Source organism: Aquarana catesbeiana, linkage group LG12 (assembly GCF_042186555.1).
Source record: "Aquarana catesbeiana isolate 2022-GZ linkage group LG12, ASM4218655v1, whole genome shotgun sequence".
In the NCBI taxonomy this organism is placed as follows: domain Eukaryota; kingdom Metazoa; phylum Chordata; class Amphibia; order Anura; family Ranidae; genus Aquarana; species Aquarana catesbeiana.
The window spans coordinates 81,457,879-81,473,352 of record NC_133335.1 but is presented as its reverse complement, the minus strand read 5'-3'; the positions used below and the strand labels follow the sequence as shown (position 1 = coordinate 81,473,352).

General features: G+C 42.4%; 1 protein-coding gene across 1 annotated transcript in view; it reads right to left on the bottom strand.

Moving 5' to 3' along the window:
• The window catches only part of MYO15B (myosin XVB), a 233,436-nt gene that overhangs the window by 89,461 nt on the left and 128,501 nt on the right, over window positions 1-15,474 (bottom strand). Inside the window, exons 14-18 of the mRNA XM_073608123.1 lie at window positions 10,958-11,121; window positions 10,502-10,828; window positions 8,997-9,081; window positions 8,781-8,921; window positions 700-895 (exon numbers count right to left, since the gene is read on the bottom strand). Coding sequence (XP_073464224.1) covers window positions 700-895; window positions 8,781-8,921; window positions 8,997-9,081; window positions 10,502-10,828; window positions 10,958-11,121 — 913 coding nt within the window. The remainder of the gene's footprint in view (window positions 1-699; window positions 896-8,780; window positions 8,922-8,996; window positions 9,082-10,501; window positions 10,829-10,957; window positions 11,122-15,474) is intronic.

Below are 15,474 nucleotides of genomic sequence, written 5' to 3'. Positions count from 1 at the left end.
TCGGCTTGTCCTACGTGTTGTACTTCACCGCGTTCTGGACGTTCGGATTTTCCGACAACATTTGTGTGACCGTGCGCAAGACAAGTTTGAGCCAACATCCGTCGGAAAAAAAACATGGATTTTGTTGTTGGAATTTCCGACCGTGTGTACGGGGCATTAAAGTGAAGGTGTTGCTTTGCCCAGGTTTATTTTAAAGATAAATGCGAGGATGATTTTACAAATCATCATTTATCCAGATATTTGTTCATTAGAAAAGAACAAAAATCAATTTATATACATCTGAATCGATCTCACTATCAGACACCTGTAGCACAGCTACACCTAGAGTGGGGGAAGGTGACAAAGAGACAATCAAGGCTCTGCTGCTTTGTATGAACAAGCTTACAAGAGAGGAGAGCAGAGTGATGACCTAATTAATATCCTGCTGCTCCTTCATTGTCCATTAACAAGCTGGAAAGGTTTTTTAAATTTTGCTGGATTGCTAAACTGCAGTATAGTTAGCAGGGACAACATAGGAAATCCAGGATCTGGCTTTGCCACATGGCAGGGTCTGAGTCTCACCGCTGGCTGCACAGAATTATAAATCCTTTGGCATATAAGACATTTCACACACATGTATTTACCAGTTTGTCCGGCGATTGGCTTGAAATGATCTCAGAGTTTCTTTTTTTTTAAACTCTGCTTTATTTGGTGTCATACCTGACTGGTTCATAGGGTTTAGGTTCTTCTTGGGGACGGCTTTGATACATCTTGATGATATCTCTTATTTGTTTGCTGGGTTGTGGTCTAGGTGCAGATTTTACTTCAGGAACCTTCTTAGTCTCTTTAACTGGAGCATCGTCTGGTTTAGGAGGAGGAGGGGGTATAATGGGTGGTGCCTTTGGTGATGATGATTCTGTGAAAACACAAAATAAACTAAATTTGACCTGAAAATGCAAATAATAATTAATAAGCTACTCAGCTGTGATATCCTACTCAGGGAATGGCTTAAACATTATTATTTTTTTTTTTTTTCAAATATTTTTATTGGTAATTTCACATACAACTGTTACATAAAGCTCAATACATAGTACTGTACAGATAGTTGACAGTGTATATGACAATAAGGTAAAAGAACATGAGCATAAAGAAAACTGAGTAATATTGCAGCGGGTACATTCTTAATCAAGTAACATTCTGGATTAGTGTAACTAGATATACAAATAGCTAAAGGGAGCTACGTCTCCAATTTTACTATAATAAAATGTTGGCCATTCCCCAAAAACACTGGAGGGGAGGCCACCGAAATTATCACATGTAACACAGTACATTACCAGTATTTAACAGTGAAGGGTAGGTTAGGGTAGAAGAAAGAAAGAGGAAAAAGTAGTAGTAAAGGGGGGATCTAAGAAAAGGAGGTGTGGATAAGAGAAGTAGAGGGGAAAAAGAGACCGGTCGGTCCACGCGGGCACAAGAACCATTTCAAAGTCTCAAGGTGGTATCAAGACCCACCTAAAGTAGCAAGAGGTTTTCATCAATATCTGCGGGCAAAAAATGTTCAACCCAGGGTTGCCAGGTTCTAAAATGTTGAGGGACTTTATCAAGAATTTTCGCTTCAATTTTGCTATGTATCATTGCCTGGGTAATCCTCTTCTTCATTTTGACTATGTTAAGAGTGGGCGTTTTCCAAGCCTTAGCAATCGTCTGCTTGGCTGCAGTAAATAAGTGAAGGAGGAGTCGGAGTTGTGTTCTATTGTAATCTTGCGGGAAATAGTTAAGGAGGGCTATTGTTGGGCTAGGAGCTAGGGTAACTTGGTGGAGGGTGGATGCCATCCGGAATACTGTTGCCCAGAAGCACTGTACCAGAGGGCATGTCCACCAGATGTGTAAGTGTGTGCCCCTGTCTCCACACCCTCTGAAACAGCTTGGAGAAGATTCAGGTAGAAATTTAGAGATTCTAGCTGGGACTAGATACCAGCGCATTAACACTTTGTAATTTGCTTCCGAAGCAACAACGTTTTGGGACGAGTTTTTTGTATTAGACCATATGGTCGTCCAGTCATCCATTTCAAGGTTAAAAACATAATTTTTTTTAAATTAAACTAATTGAAAAATAATGTAACTGTTTGTAGTCAATACCTGTAATGATAGTATTCAGTGTATGAACTTCATTTTTTTAATTTCACATAGTTTTATTTATATTTTTCTCCACATTTAAAGTGAAACTTTAGTAAAAAAAATTAGGTCCTGCCAAGATCACTTCAGGCTGGCCCCTTTTGCAAGTATATAGCTATGTTTAAAATCCAGTAATACACTTTCTCACCCTGCTCTGCACATGCTCAGTAGCTCCCTTTTTTTAGGCAATTTTAGGCACTACTTGGTTTGTAGAGGCCGATCTGCTGACACCCTTAACCACTTGCTTACTGGGCACTTAAACCCCCCCTCCTGTCCAGACCAATTTTCAGCTTTTAGCGCTGTCGCACTTTGAATGACAATTGCGCGGTCATACAACACTGTGCCCAAATGAAATTTTTATCATTTTTTTCCCACAAATAGAGCTTTCTTTTGATGGTATTTGATCACCTTTGCGGTTTTTAGTTTTTGTTAAAAAAATTGAAAAAGACAGAATTTTTTTTTTTTTTAAATTATATTTTTAAATATTTTGTTATAAAATTTTGCAAACAGGTAATTTTTCTCCTTTGTTGATGTATGCTGATGAGGCGGCAGTGATGGGCACCGATAGGTGGCAGTGATGGGCACTGATGGGTGGCAGTGATGGGCACTGATGGGTGGCAGTGATGGGCACTAATTGGGCATTGATTGATGGTAGCACTGCTAGGTGGCACTGATTGGCACCACTGGTGGGCATTGATAGGTGGCACTTGTGGGCATTGATAGGTGGCACTTGTGGGCATTGATAGGTGACACTGCTGGGCACTGGCAGGTGGCAATGACAGATGGCACTTGCAGGCACAGATGAGGCATATGTGCCTCTTCAGTACCGATGTCCCTTTGACATAAGCCGGTGATCGGCTTTTTTTTTCTCCTCATGCTGTCAGCGTGAGGAGAAAACAAATCCGATCACCGAGCTTTTGTTTACATCATGTGATCAGCTGTCATTGGCTGTCAGCTGATCACATGGTAAGGGGCCGGGACCGGCCCCTTACTCGGATCTGTGATCATCCGAGTCTCCGTGACTCGGTGATCACAGCGCGCACACCGCGCCCTGCAGGGTGCATGCGGTGCGCGTGCACAGAGGAGGACGTCCCATGACGGCCTCCCGGAAATTGAGGTCCGCGCTGTAGCCGGACCTCAAGTGGTTAAAGCGGAGTTCCACTCAAAAATGGAACTTCCGCTTTAAGAGAAGGTGACCCCCTGACATGCCACATTTGGCATGTCATTTTTTTGGGGGGGGAGCGAATACCCTCTTTTCAGAGGGTCCCAGCTCCCACTTCCTTCTGGCGCATCCTCGGCGCCGTATAGGAAGATCACCTCTCCCTCCTCCCTCTAGGCAATCATCTGGGACACGTCACAGGTTCCAGATGATTGTGCGGCCAGTCACGGCGCGTGGCGCGGCTCATGCATGCACAGTGGGTGCCCGGCTGTGAAGCCACAGCCGGGCACCCACAGTTACAATGCCGGTGCTGTTGAGCAGAGGGGGAGATGAGCGGTGCTTCGATCCCCTGTATCGCTGGACCCTGGGACAGGTAAGTGTCTGATTATTAAAAGTCAGCAGCTGCAGTATTTGTAGCTGCTGATTTTTTTTTTTTTTTTTAAGCGGAACTCCGCTTTAAACCCTCCTATTCTTTACAGACAAGGAAGCTGCTTGTGTTTGATCTGCAACTGCCATTGTGCTGCACATGTGATCAGTTATGACGCCAGCTATTTAATGGTTTGACAGTTTGAGGACACAAGCAAAGGTGATAGCAATTCCGGCCTTCCAGGAATGTAACAGTTTTTTTAAACAATTAAACCGATGGGTTTAGTTCTGCTTTATGATTTACTGCTGTTCAGGGGCTCTGGGCTTTAGCAAAATGGCAGCCTCCAGCAAGAAGAAACAGGAGCAATGCTGGAGGCAATTTACAGCACACATGTTGGTAGAATGGTAAAGAACCCTGTTTTTTATTAAAGCAGAGGTCCTCCCACCACTGCAAAAATTAAAAGACAGCAGCTGCACATACTGCTGCTGACATTTAATAATCGGACACTTACCTGTCCTGGAGTCCATCGATGTTTCCATCAGCTGTCGGGTGCATTTTGCCTCCATTGCAAGCTCCATTACGGCTTCATGCCGGGAACCCTACTGCGCATGCGCAAGGCTCCGCTCCTCTCTCCTACTGGCCTGGCGGCCGGAGAAGGAGGAGGGAGGAGGAGGGAGCCTGTGCGGTGATGTCAATAACCGCGGCTGAGGCTCCTGGAAGTGGGAATATGATACCTGTATTAAACAGGTATCCTGCCCCCCCTCTTTCTCCCCCTCCCTCTCCCCCTCTTTCTCCTCCTTTCCCTCTCTCCTTCTCTCTCTCTCCTGCCACCTCTCTCCCCCCATCTTTCTCCTCTCTCGCCCTCCCCCCCGCTCTTCTCCCTCTCTCTCCCCTTCCTCTCTCTCCCCCCTCTCCCTCTCTCCCTCCCCCCCTCGAGTGTGAAGCTCTAGTAGGAAGAGGTGGGGCCTAAAGAGGAAGGGGTGGTAAATTTTAATGGGGGGGCACCCAGGTTTAGTGTTGCCTAAGGGAGCACAAAACCAAAATACACCACTGGGTAGGGACAAACAATATACCATCGACATGGGTGCTTAGAACAGTCAGCTTTATTCATACGATTTAAACTTTTTTCCCCAAAGACAAAAAAAGGTTGCTATATTTGCTTAACTATTTGAAGACCACACTGTTTCATCCTCTACCAGTCAGTGGCGTCTCCAGCTTTCATATTTAGGGGGGGCACATGGGGGGACAGGGACAAAAATAGGGGGGCAATATAAAATGCAAATCTATCTATCTATCTATCTATCTATCTATCTATCTATCTATCTATCTATCTATCTATCTATCTATCTATCTATCTATCTATCTATCTATCTAGATATATAGATATATATCTATATATATTTTATCTATCCTGGGGCCCTTTACCCCTTTACTATGATCCCACAACGGACCTTTCACATGTTCTGCAGTGAGCTCCCTTCCTACTGTATTGGGGCCCCCCCAGGGTGACAGAGAACAAGAGATATATGTCACCAGCATACCAAGAAAATATAAGGGTCCAAAGCAGTGGGAGAACTATCAGGGTTGCAAAGGTTGTCTTGCCACCGGGCCCTGGTGTTCTGCCACTGTGGGGTTCTCCAGCCTCCTCTTGCTGTCCTGCCCCTGCTATTGACAGCGCTGGTCTGGCATCTCTTGGAATTTACAGGCTGGTTCTCCTGTCCTAAGGATGGGAGAAATCAGTCTGTTTTTTCAGTAACTGAGAATCCTGGTGGAGTCCTTCCTGCAACTCGCTCTTCTCCCTGCCAATGAGGATGCAGGGGAAGGAGCAGATCGGGCGGCCGTGGTTGTGTGAGCGCTCGCATTATGCAGTGTCAGCGAGCAGAGGGAGGGGGGAGGAATCACCCGCAGGAGCTGACTGGGGACGCTCTCCCTCGCAATAGAGACTGTGTTACCCCAGCGGTGGCCCGAGTAAGATGCGGCACATCTGATATGAATACAAACAAAAAGAAATTGCCCTTTTGTAAAAAAAAAAAAAAATTTTTTTTTTTTGGGGGGGCACATGGTGGGGCCCAGCATAATGTTGGGGGGGTCAGGGCCCCCTCTGGCCCCCCCCCTAGGGTCGCCATTGCTACCAGTCCAGGCAATTTTTCCGTTTTAAGTGCTGTCACACTTTGATTGACAATACTAATTTATTTTAAATATTTTTTTAGATAGATAAAGCTATCTTTTGGCGGTATTTAATCACCACTGGGTTTTTATTTTTTTACAAAATAAAGGAAAAACATTTTGAAAAAAAATGTTTTTAAGTTTCCTTGTCAAAAGAAGTTTATTGAGTATACAATGTTATAAAGATACATAAAGTAAGTTTACAAGGATCTATAAAGTAAGCTCATTGTTTTACAGTAGGGTTTATATAGGTAAATATCATGAAATTTCAAATATTAAACATTGGGTTCACGTAAACCTAAATTAAAGATATATATCATTTCCTTAGTTACTTTTGTAGGTATTTAAATGATTTATACCTACTATACATATTGTTTACAAGTAGAGTGTATAAAAATGTTTTTAAGTTTATGTTATAAAACTTTGCAAAGAAAAATTCTTTTATCATAAATTTAGGTCAAATTTTACTCTGCTAAATTTCTTTGGGGAAAAAAACAAATCGGTGTATACTATTTAGTCTGTGTGAAAGTTATAGACCCTACAAACCATGGTACACTGTACATATTTAAAGATAGATCAATCATTATGTACTGACTGCATCTCATTTGTGAGGCCCTAAAATGCCAAGGACAGTAGGAATTCCCACAAAAGGTCCCTTTTTTTGAAAAGTAGACAATGTAAGGTATTTAGTCTGAGGCATAGTAATTTTTATTTTGAAATTGTAATTTTTTTTCACAATTTTCTGTAAAATTAGGAAACTAAATACATTTTTCTTTTTTTCCCACAAATATGTCTTTTTAATAAGTTGTTTATCGCACACAGCAAAGGCATCCTTACAATTACATCCCAAAACACATCTTGCCACTCCCCAGGAGTATGAAGATACCACATTTGAGACTTTTTCATAGCGTAGACACATATAGGGAGAAGGAGAACTTTGGGCATGCAAGGACAACCTATCATATTTCTTTAGTCCCTGAAGTGCCAGGACAGGAGAAACACCCATGAAATTACCCCACTTTAAAAAACAAACACCCCAAGGCATTTTCTGAAAGGCATAGTGAGTCTTTTGAAAATGAAATATTTTGCCACGGGTTTTTGTAAAATGCAGGAAAGGAAATGAAAATGTATTTTTTTTACACAAAGTTGTCAATTAAAAGAGAAGTATGTTTGTTTGGGTTTGGGTTTGGTTTTTTCAAACTGATGCTGCAGCTGTCCCCCCGCCATCTCTACACTGAGAACCGAGCCACCAAACACCGCCGATAGCTCGGTTCTCACACCTCCCCGAGCGGAGAGCTGCTGAGTGTCAATCAGCATTTCTCCTGCTCTGCTCCTCCACGCTCATAGAAGCGCTAAGCTGTGGAGGGGCGGGGAGCAGCCATCTCAGCATCTCACTGAGATGCTGAGACTGCCATCAGTCAAGGCAGCTGGCGGATCCAGACTTCCTAAGACGCGATGCCTCGACTGATTGCAGTGATGTCAGCTGAGAGCGGACTTCACACCACTCTCCGCTGAAAACGGGTCACAGGAGTACAAAACAGATTGCACTTCTGTGACCCTTAGGAGACGCCCAGCCTAAAAAGCTCAGGCTGGACTTCTCCTTTAATGAGATATTTTTTTAAAAATCCAAGGAGCACCTTTTGGGCTTTCAAAGAGCATAAATGATGCATCTAATTTGCTGACTATTTCTTGAGTCCCTGAAGTGCCAGGACAGGAGAAACACCCTAACACACAGTATATGCATACTTAGAATTATCCCTCAAAATACATTGTGCTACTCCTCCTGAGTATGACAATACCACACATGAGACTTTTTCACAGCCTGGCCACATAGTGAGGCCCAAAATCCAAGGAGCACATTCAGGCATTCTAGGGGCATAAATTATACATCTTTCTTGACAAAGTGACTGGTGTGGTGGTGATTGGAAACACTGTGACTGGCTTCACATTTAGAGCTTGTTCACATGTGAGGGTGAGTGGCAGTAAAACCTTGTGTTTGAGCCCCTCAACTACTACCTTTTCAGCTGCAGAGTGGTGTGCACATGTTGAGGCTGCAATGCTTTGCTTTGCAGCCATGGCAGGAATTATACAGCCTGTCATTTTCAGCAGCACCTGCCAATCGTGACCTATGGTGGCAATGACTGTAATCAGACCCAGGCACACACTGGAAAACCAGTATTTCCAGTTTTGTAGCCAAATACTTTATATTTGTTGCATGCTGTCATCCATATAGCATAATTTTAAAAAAATATTCAAAAATTTCTGCTTACCCTTTACTTATTCTTTTCTAAAAAAAAATAAAAAAAATAAAAAAAGCTTTCCCCTGCAATGTAGTGTTGAAGAGGGGGCTGATGAGTTATTGCTTATCATAACTAAATGTATCTGTACTGTACTGGCAAATCTCAGTATGTGTTGTAAACTAGAGTTGAACACATCTGTCCTAACAATAATTAAAGATCTCAAGGCTTCAGTTCTGTATTGTATGTTAATGCACTTCTAACAGTCTGTCCCCACTTTGTCCCTCCACTTTCAGTTTGAAATGGTTCAGAATAGCTTGCAATCTGCCCAAAGGCCTGCCCCAAAGAAACAACTAGCAAGATAAGAAATCTTTTTAAACAGTTTTTTAGGTATACTAACACATAACAAACATATAGCGGGGTTTTTTCTAAATTCAGCTGCAAACATGGAAATACACAAGTTTTTTGTCACTTACTTAAAATACATTTTAAAAAGCAAGTCCATTTAAATTGATTCTGCCTACAAGGGGACAATGCTGCTGTGTAATTTCACTGCAGGATGAACAGTGTTGTAACCTTGTTAAAGGAAGTGGAAAAATAACAAATCTCCTGGCAGGATCAATGGGTAATAAAACTGTTACTAGGGGGACTCAGAAAACAGAATGAATACTGTGTAGATTTCTTAGTTGTGACTTACTTGGTTGTGGCTCTGGTTCCGGTGGCTCTGGAGGTTCCTCATCGCTGTCACTGTCACTGTCACTTACTGGCTTTGCTGCAGGAGCTGGTAGCAGAATTTTAGAAGGTGGTTTCACAGATTTCACTCGAATCCCTTGAGCCTCTGTAAGATAAATAGGTTATAAATTCCTAAAAAATGTTTGGAATCCTAAACCTTTATATGTTTTATGTTGCTTACCTATCTTTTGGAAGAAGTCTCTCTTCTGCTGGAATGTTTTCCTTTGATATGAATACTCATTGCCATCCACTTCATCCCAGTATACCTTAGAGATATATGCCATTATTACACTATACTGCCTATATTTCATAAAATGCATCAACATTTTACAGCCTCTATTTAAAGCGTTTGTATAACCTTACATACACCCAGTAAAATGTCTAGCCTCAGGTGATACACAGAAATGCTTGTACATAAGTTGTACCTGTTTATCTGTCACATTTCTCCTGTAAAGCTTTCTAAAACTTACAGATTAAAGGATTTTTCACAGCAGCACAAAGCAGGGGGCTGGGATCTGACCTCACACACACACTGCAGAGCTAGAGCACAGAGCTGTCTGTAATTGGATAGCTGAGTGAAGGGAAGAGATACACACCCCCTGTGCAAAGAAGAACATACAGAGCTGAAGCTATGGGTCACCTGCTTTGTGCTGAGGGGATGTGGGTGTCTCCTGAGAGGTTGTGTCAGTTTAGTGTTCTATCTATAACTCATGCAGATAGCAGAGGGATCAGAGAACAGAGAGGAACCACATTGGGTGCTTTTGATTCGGGCTTTTTTCCAAGAAAGTTCCATAACTATTTACTTACTTATTCCTGTCTTAACATGGCTTTAAATTGAAAAGAACATGCTATCTCCACCAAACACACATTACTGGTTAGATACTGGTACCTTGTGGTGTCTACTAGTAATTGTGTTTGTCTAAAAAGAAAAGTGCATAATATAAGTAATGCCCCCCACCACCCTGAGTGCAGCCCACCTGGTTAAATACGTGCTCAAACAATCCAGCTGACTCTCTCATAGGAATAATTAGGCACCAGCATGCACATAAATTAAGAAGGGGACCTGGCAGGTTTTGAGTGGAAAGGATGTGCGTTGTCACAGTGAATCCCTAACATGGGAAGAAAAGGGTCTTGACTTCTCTGCAATCCAGTGCGTTTAAATAAACATTTAAGCGGATGGACTGCAGTCCGGTAGGTGGGGGCATCAATTAAAGGACAACTGTTTTAAATTGTGCAGGTATACCTTAAGATCAGCCCCTGCGTGACGACCCAGGATCCAGGGTTCAGACTTGTATAAAGGACCTTGACTTCTCTCCAAGTTGGGATTAAACCCTGCCTCTCCTACACTATGCACTGCCCCCTGTCTCAGTTGTAAAGTAGCAAAACATCAATGGTCAGTAGAAGCTCTGGCATTTGACATTTCAATAACAGGCAGTGCGACCTAGCATCATGAAAGGTCAGGATTGCAGAGAAGTCAATGCCCCATAAAACTAGGAAGAAATTAACTGATTATAATGTAAGCACAGGTACTTGCTTGTGCATTACCAAAAATGTTAGTTTATAGGCTAGATATGTTCACTTTAAATATGGGTCTGATTCAAGCCCAGTTCATCCAACTCACACATCATATTCAACATTTCCCCCTTTAAAACACTGTCAGTTAATTTTATAATATCCATAAATTACCTCCCTGGGTCTTTCTGGAATCTTATTCTCTAAAGTTTGAGGCAGAGGGGGTGTGGGGGGTAATGAAGATGGAGGTGCAGCAGGAGGTGGAGGTGCAGCAGCAGGCACAGGTGGTGGAGGTGGAGCAGCTGGAGGTAATGTAGGAGCTGTAGGTGGGGTTGGTGTTGGCTTTGACCCTTGGGGGGAAGCCGGGGATGGTTTAGGAAGTATCTTAGGAGTAGGTTTAGGAGCTGGAGGGGGGGAACGGTCTCTGTTTCTTTGTGGAGGATCCTGGCGAACTTGCTGCTGCTGGGACAACATTGTAGCTTGAAGTGTCATTTGTTGTGCCTGGATAGAAATAATAAAACAGTAACTGAAAGAAATACAACGCATTCTACAACTTAGGCCACAAATGGAAATAATTTTTCAAGGCCAGAAAAAGTGCAAAGACATGACCCAAGAAAACAAGATATGTACCAAAAGCAAGGCCTGCTGCTGAATAAATGCTTGTTGGGCAGCCACTTGTGAAGGGTCTACAGCGGGCATCATTGGCTGTGCCATTGGCATTGGCTGAGCCATCATTTGAGGCATCATAGGCTGGGACATCATAGGCTGGGGCATCATAGGCTGGGGCATCATACCTATAAGCAATGAGAGCACATAGTTATTTGTGGTAGAAATGCAAATGTGCTACAGTTTTGATACTAGTTATTTATATCTACAAAGTTATCTCTGGTTAATCGTTTATTTACTGTAAATAGGTGACAGTGCTTCTGAGCAGTCCCTACCCTCAAGCAGCTTACAATCTAAGGTCCGTCGTAACTGACATTCATACCTACATATACTAGAATTTAGACAGGAGCCAATTATCCTATCAGCATGTCACTGTTCCTTTAATTATATTTACAAGATTGTAATAAAAAAAGTTAATATGTTGTACACAACGCCAGGGATGGGTCCTGGACGGGAGATATATTTCCACACTATTTGGCCTGTGGTCCTTTTTAGGGGAGGCCTCAAGAATCTATGTTAGTACTCAAGGGTTCTCAGGCATATAGGGTTTAGGGTTCTGGGGTAGTCCAGTTGGAGAGGAGAAGATTTTCGGTACTCTCTGGGTTGGCAAGTCCTCATTAGAGACCCAGAATTTGGAGGTTTGAGAGACCTTAGGGCTGCAAAGAACCTGCAAACCCTGATTACAGGGACTTTGGTAATGAAGGAGTTACCCACCTGCAAGGGAGGCTTGAATGTCAGCTTGAAGAAAGTATGTTGGTGAGGTGGAGTGTGAGGCAGATTACAGCTATGGGAAGTGTGGTCAGTCTTACGACTGAGGTAGTGTTTGCTGAATTGCAGTGGCCTTACAGCTCCCTGAAACAGGCGGGAACCCTAAAACTCTGGTGTGGGATTGCTGTACTGGTGGTGAGCAATTTATTTTCATCACACCAGAATTATGGACTCTTTTTGTTTGGAAGCTACTTTAGGTTGGGTTTCCCTTGCTGAGCACACAGATGCTTTCTGTTTCCGGACTTTGAAAACAAAAGGACTGTTGGCTTTTACAAATACAGCTGGCTGATGATCCCGGCTTTTATATATCACAATGTACATGTACTGTCTGAGTGCCTAAAATACAAACTAAGCAAAGAACTAAACAGAATACACTAAAAATACCACAGCATGTGGCATGTGTCATGTCACCTCTTACTCCCCTTAACAACAACAAAGCACCAGAACCACTGAATATCCTATAAAAATCTTGCCCCCCCCCGCCCCAAGTAAAAATGCCCTGCCTTGGGGACCGGCTGCTAATGCCGCGTACACACGAGCGGACTTTCTGGCAGACTTGGTCAGGCGGACCGGACTCCGTCGGACAATTCGATCATGTGTGGGCTCCAGCGGACTTTTTTTCCCAAAAAGTCCGACCGACCTAGAAATAAAACATGTTTCAAATCTTTTCAAAGGACTCGAGTCCGGTTGAAAAAGCCGCTCGTCTGTATGCTAGTCCGACGGACTAAAACCGACGCTAGGCCAGCTATTGGCTACTGGCTATCAACTTCCTTATTTTAGTCCGGTCGTACGTCATCACGTACGAATCCGTCTGACTTTTGTGTGATCGTGTGTAGGCAAGTCCGTTCCTTAGGAAAGTCCGTCGTAAAGTCCGTCGGACCAAGTCTGCCGGAAAGCCCGCTCGTGTGTACGCGACATTAGGCTTCAGCACTGCTTTGTGAGAGGAAAGGAATTGCCCATAGGTTTCTGGGACGGTTTCAGCAATGTTCTGCAAGGGGATAACAGGACAAATTACATTACAAATTAAAAGTAAGCTGTAGTAGTTTACTGCAAATTTTGTTCAGCACTAGACTAACCTTGTTTTCTGTCAAGCCAGAAAATTAACCATAATGGGATTAGCATGTAAATGAAAAAAACATCAAGCACAACATAGTTGCATAGTTAGTCTGATTGAAAAACTTGTTCTTGTTCAACCAATAAAAGGGAATAAAAAATATCCTTAAAAAAAAAATCATACAATCCTATACCCACAGTTGATCCAGAGGAAGGCAAAAAAAAAAAACAGCAAAGCATGTATCAATTTGCTCCAGCAGGAGAAAAAATTATTTCCTGATCCCCCGAGTTGCAATCAGATATTCCCTGTATCTTGAGAGAGTCTATTCCACATTTTCACAGCTCTTACTACATATCAATTTTTGACATAATTAGGTTAGTGTTAACTAGTAGTATGGAGATATATTTTTCCATTGTAACAAGAAGCATTTCCTTGTGTACTAAAAGAGTAGGTGTAGAAAGGTTTTCACACACCCTAAAGCTGACCATACACTATACAATCTGTTTTGTTAAGTGTACATATATTACATGCATGTTTTGTTAAATCTAAAGTAGGTTGCACACTGCACTTACAGTATCTCACAAAAGTGAGTACACCCTTCACATTTTTGTAAATATTTTAATACATCTTTTCATGTAACAACACTGAAGAAATGACACTTTGCTACAATGTAAAGTAGTGAGTGTACAGCTTGTATAACAGTGTAAATTTGCTGTCCCCTCAAAATAACGCAACACACAGCCATTAATGTCTAAACCGCTGGCAACAAAAGTGAGTACACCCCTAAGTGAAAATGTCCAAATTAGGCTCACTCCTCCATGACAACATCACAGAGCTGGTGGATGTTGGAGATCTTGCGCTCCTCCACCTTCCGTTTGAGGATGTCCCACAGATGCTCAACAGGGTTTAGGTCTGGAGACATGCTTGGCCAGTCCATCACCTTTACCCTCAGCTTCTTTAGCTCCCCAGTTCCGGCAGCACTCACGCAGCCCCAGACCATGACACTCCCACTACTATGCTTGTCTGTAGGCAAGACACACTTCTCTTTGTACTCCTCACCTGGTTGCTGCCACACACGCTTGACACCATCTGAACTAAATAAGTTTATCTTGGTCTCATCAGACCACAGGACATGGTTCTAGTAATCCATGTCCTTAGTCTGCTTGTCTTCAGCAAACTGTCTGTGGTCTTTCTTGTGCATCATCTTTAGAAGAGGCTTCCTTCTGGGACAACAGCCATGCAGACCAATTTGATGCAGTGTGCGGCGTATGGTCTGAGCACTGATAGGCTGACCCCCCACCCCTTTAAACTCTGCAGCAATGCTGGCAGCACTCCTATGTCCATTTCCCAAAGACAAACTCTGGATATGACGCTGAGCACGTGCACTCAACTTCTTTGGTCGACCATGGCGAGGCCTGTTCTGAGTGGAACTTGTCCTGTTAAACTGCTGTATGGTCTTGGTCACCGTGCTGCAGCTCAGTTACAGGGTCTTGGCAAACTTCTGATAGCCTAGGCCATCTTTATGTAGAGCAACAATTCTTTTTTTCAGATCCTCTGAGAGTTTTTCGCCATGAGGTGCTATGTTGAACGATCACCACTGGGCTCCCGCGATTGCTGCTGACACACAGAGAACCCAGATCTGTGTGTGTAAACACACAGTTTCCGGTTCTCTGAGGGGAGAAGAGATAGATTGTCTGTTCATGCAGAGTATGAACAGTGATCTGTCATCTCCCCTACACAGTCCCCTCCCCCCTTCAGTTAGAACACACACTAGGGAACACAATTAACCCCCTGATCGCCTCCTAGTGTTAACCCCTTCCCTGCCAGTGACATTTTTACAGTAATCAATGCATTTTTATAGCACTGATCGCTGTATTAATGCCAATGGTCCCAAAAAATGTGTCAAAAATTTCTGATGTGTCCTCCATAATGTCGCAGTCCCAATACAAATCGCAGATCGCCGCCATTGCTAGTAAAAAAAAAAAAATTATAATAAAAATGCCATAAAACTATCCCCTATTTTGTAGACGCTATAACTTTTGTGTAAACCAATCAATATACGCTTATTGCAATTTTTTTTACCAAAAATATGTAGAAGAATACATATCGGCCTAAACTGAGGAAAAAAACTGTGTTATATATTTTTGGGGGATATTTATTATAGCAAAAAGTAAAAAATATTTTTTTTCAAAATTGACGCTCTTTTTTTGTTTATAGCGCAAAAAATAAAAATCACAGAGGTGATCAAATACCACCAAAAGAAAGCTCTATTTGTGGGTAAAAAAGGACGTAAATTTTGTTTGGGTGCACTGTCGCACGACCGCACATTTGTCAGTTAAAGCGACGCAGTGCCGAATCACAAAAAGTGCTCTGGTCAGGAAGGGGGTAAAATCTTCCGGGGCTGAAGCAGTTAATTAGTTGGGATTGCATCTTATATTAATTTTATAAATTTTATATTCGTTTTATTAATCTATCATCCTATATTTTAATTTTAATTACCATTCAATATGTAATACATATTAATTGATATTTAATTATGATGATCAATGTGGTACTAGATCGTTACCGCTATAGTGGTTGTGGAATCATGAGTATTGGAGTATTTAATATTATAATTGCGATTATGATTAAAGTGATTTTTAAGGGTTTGTTTTTTTTT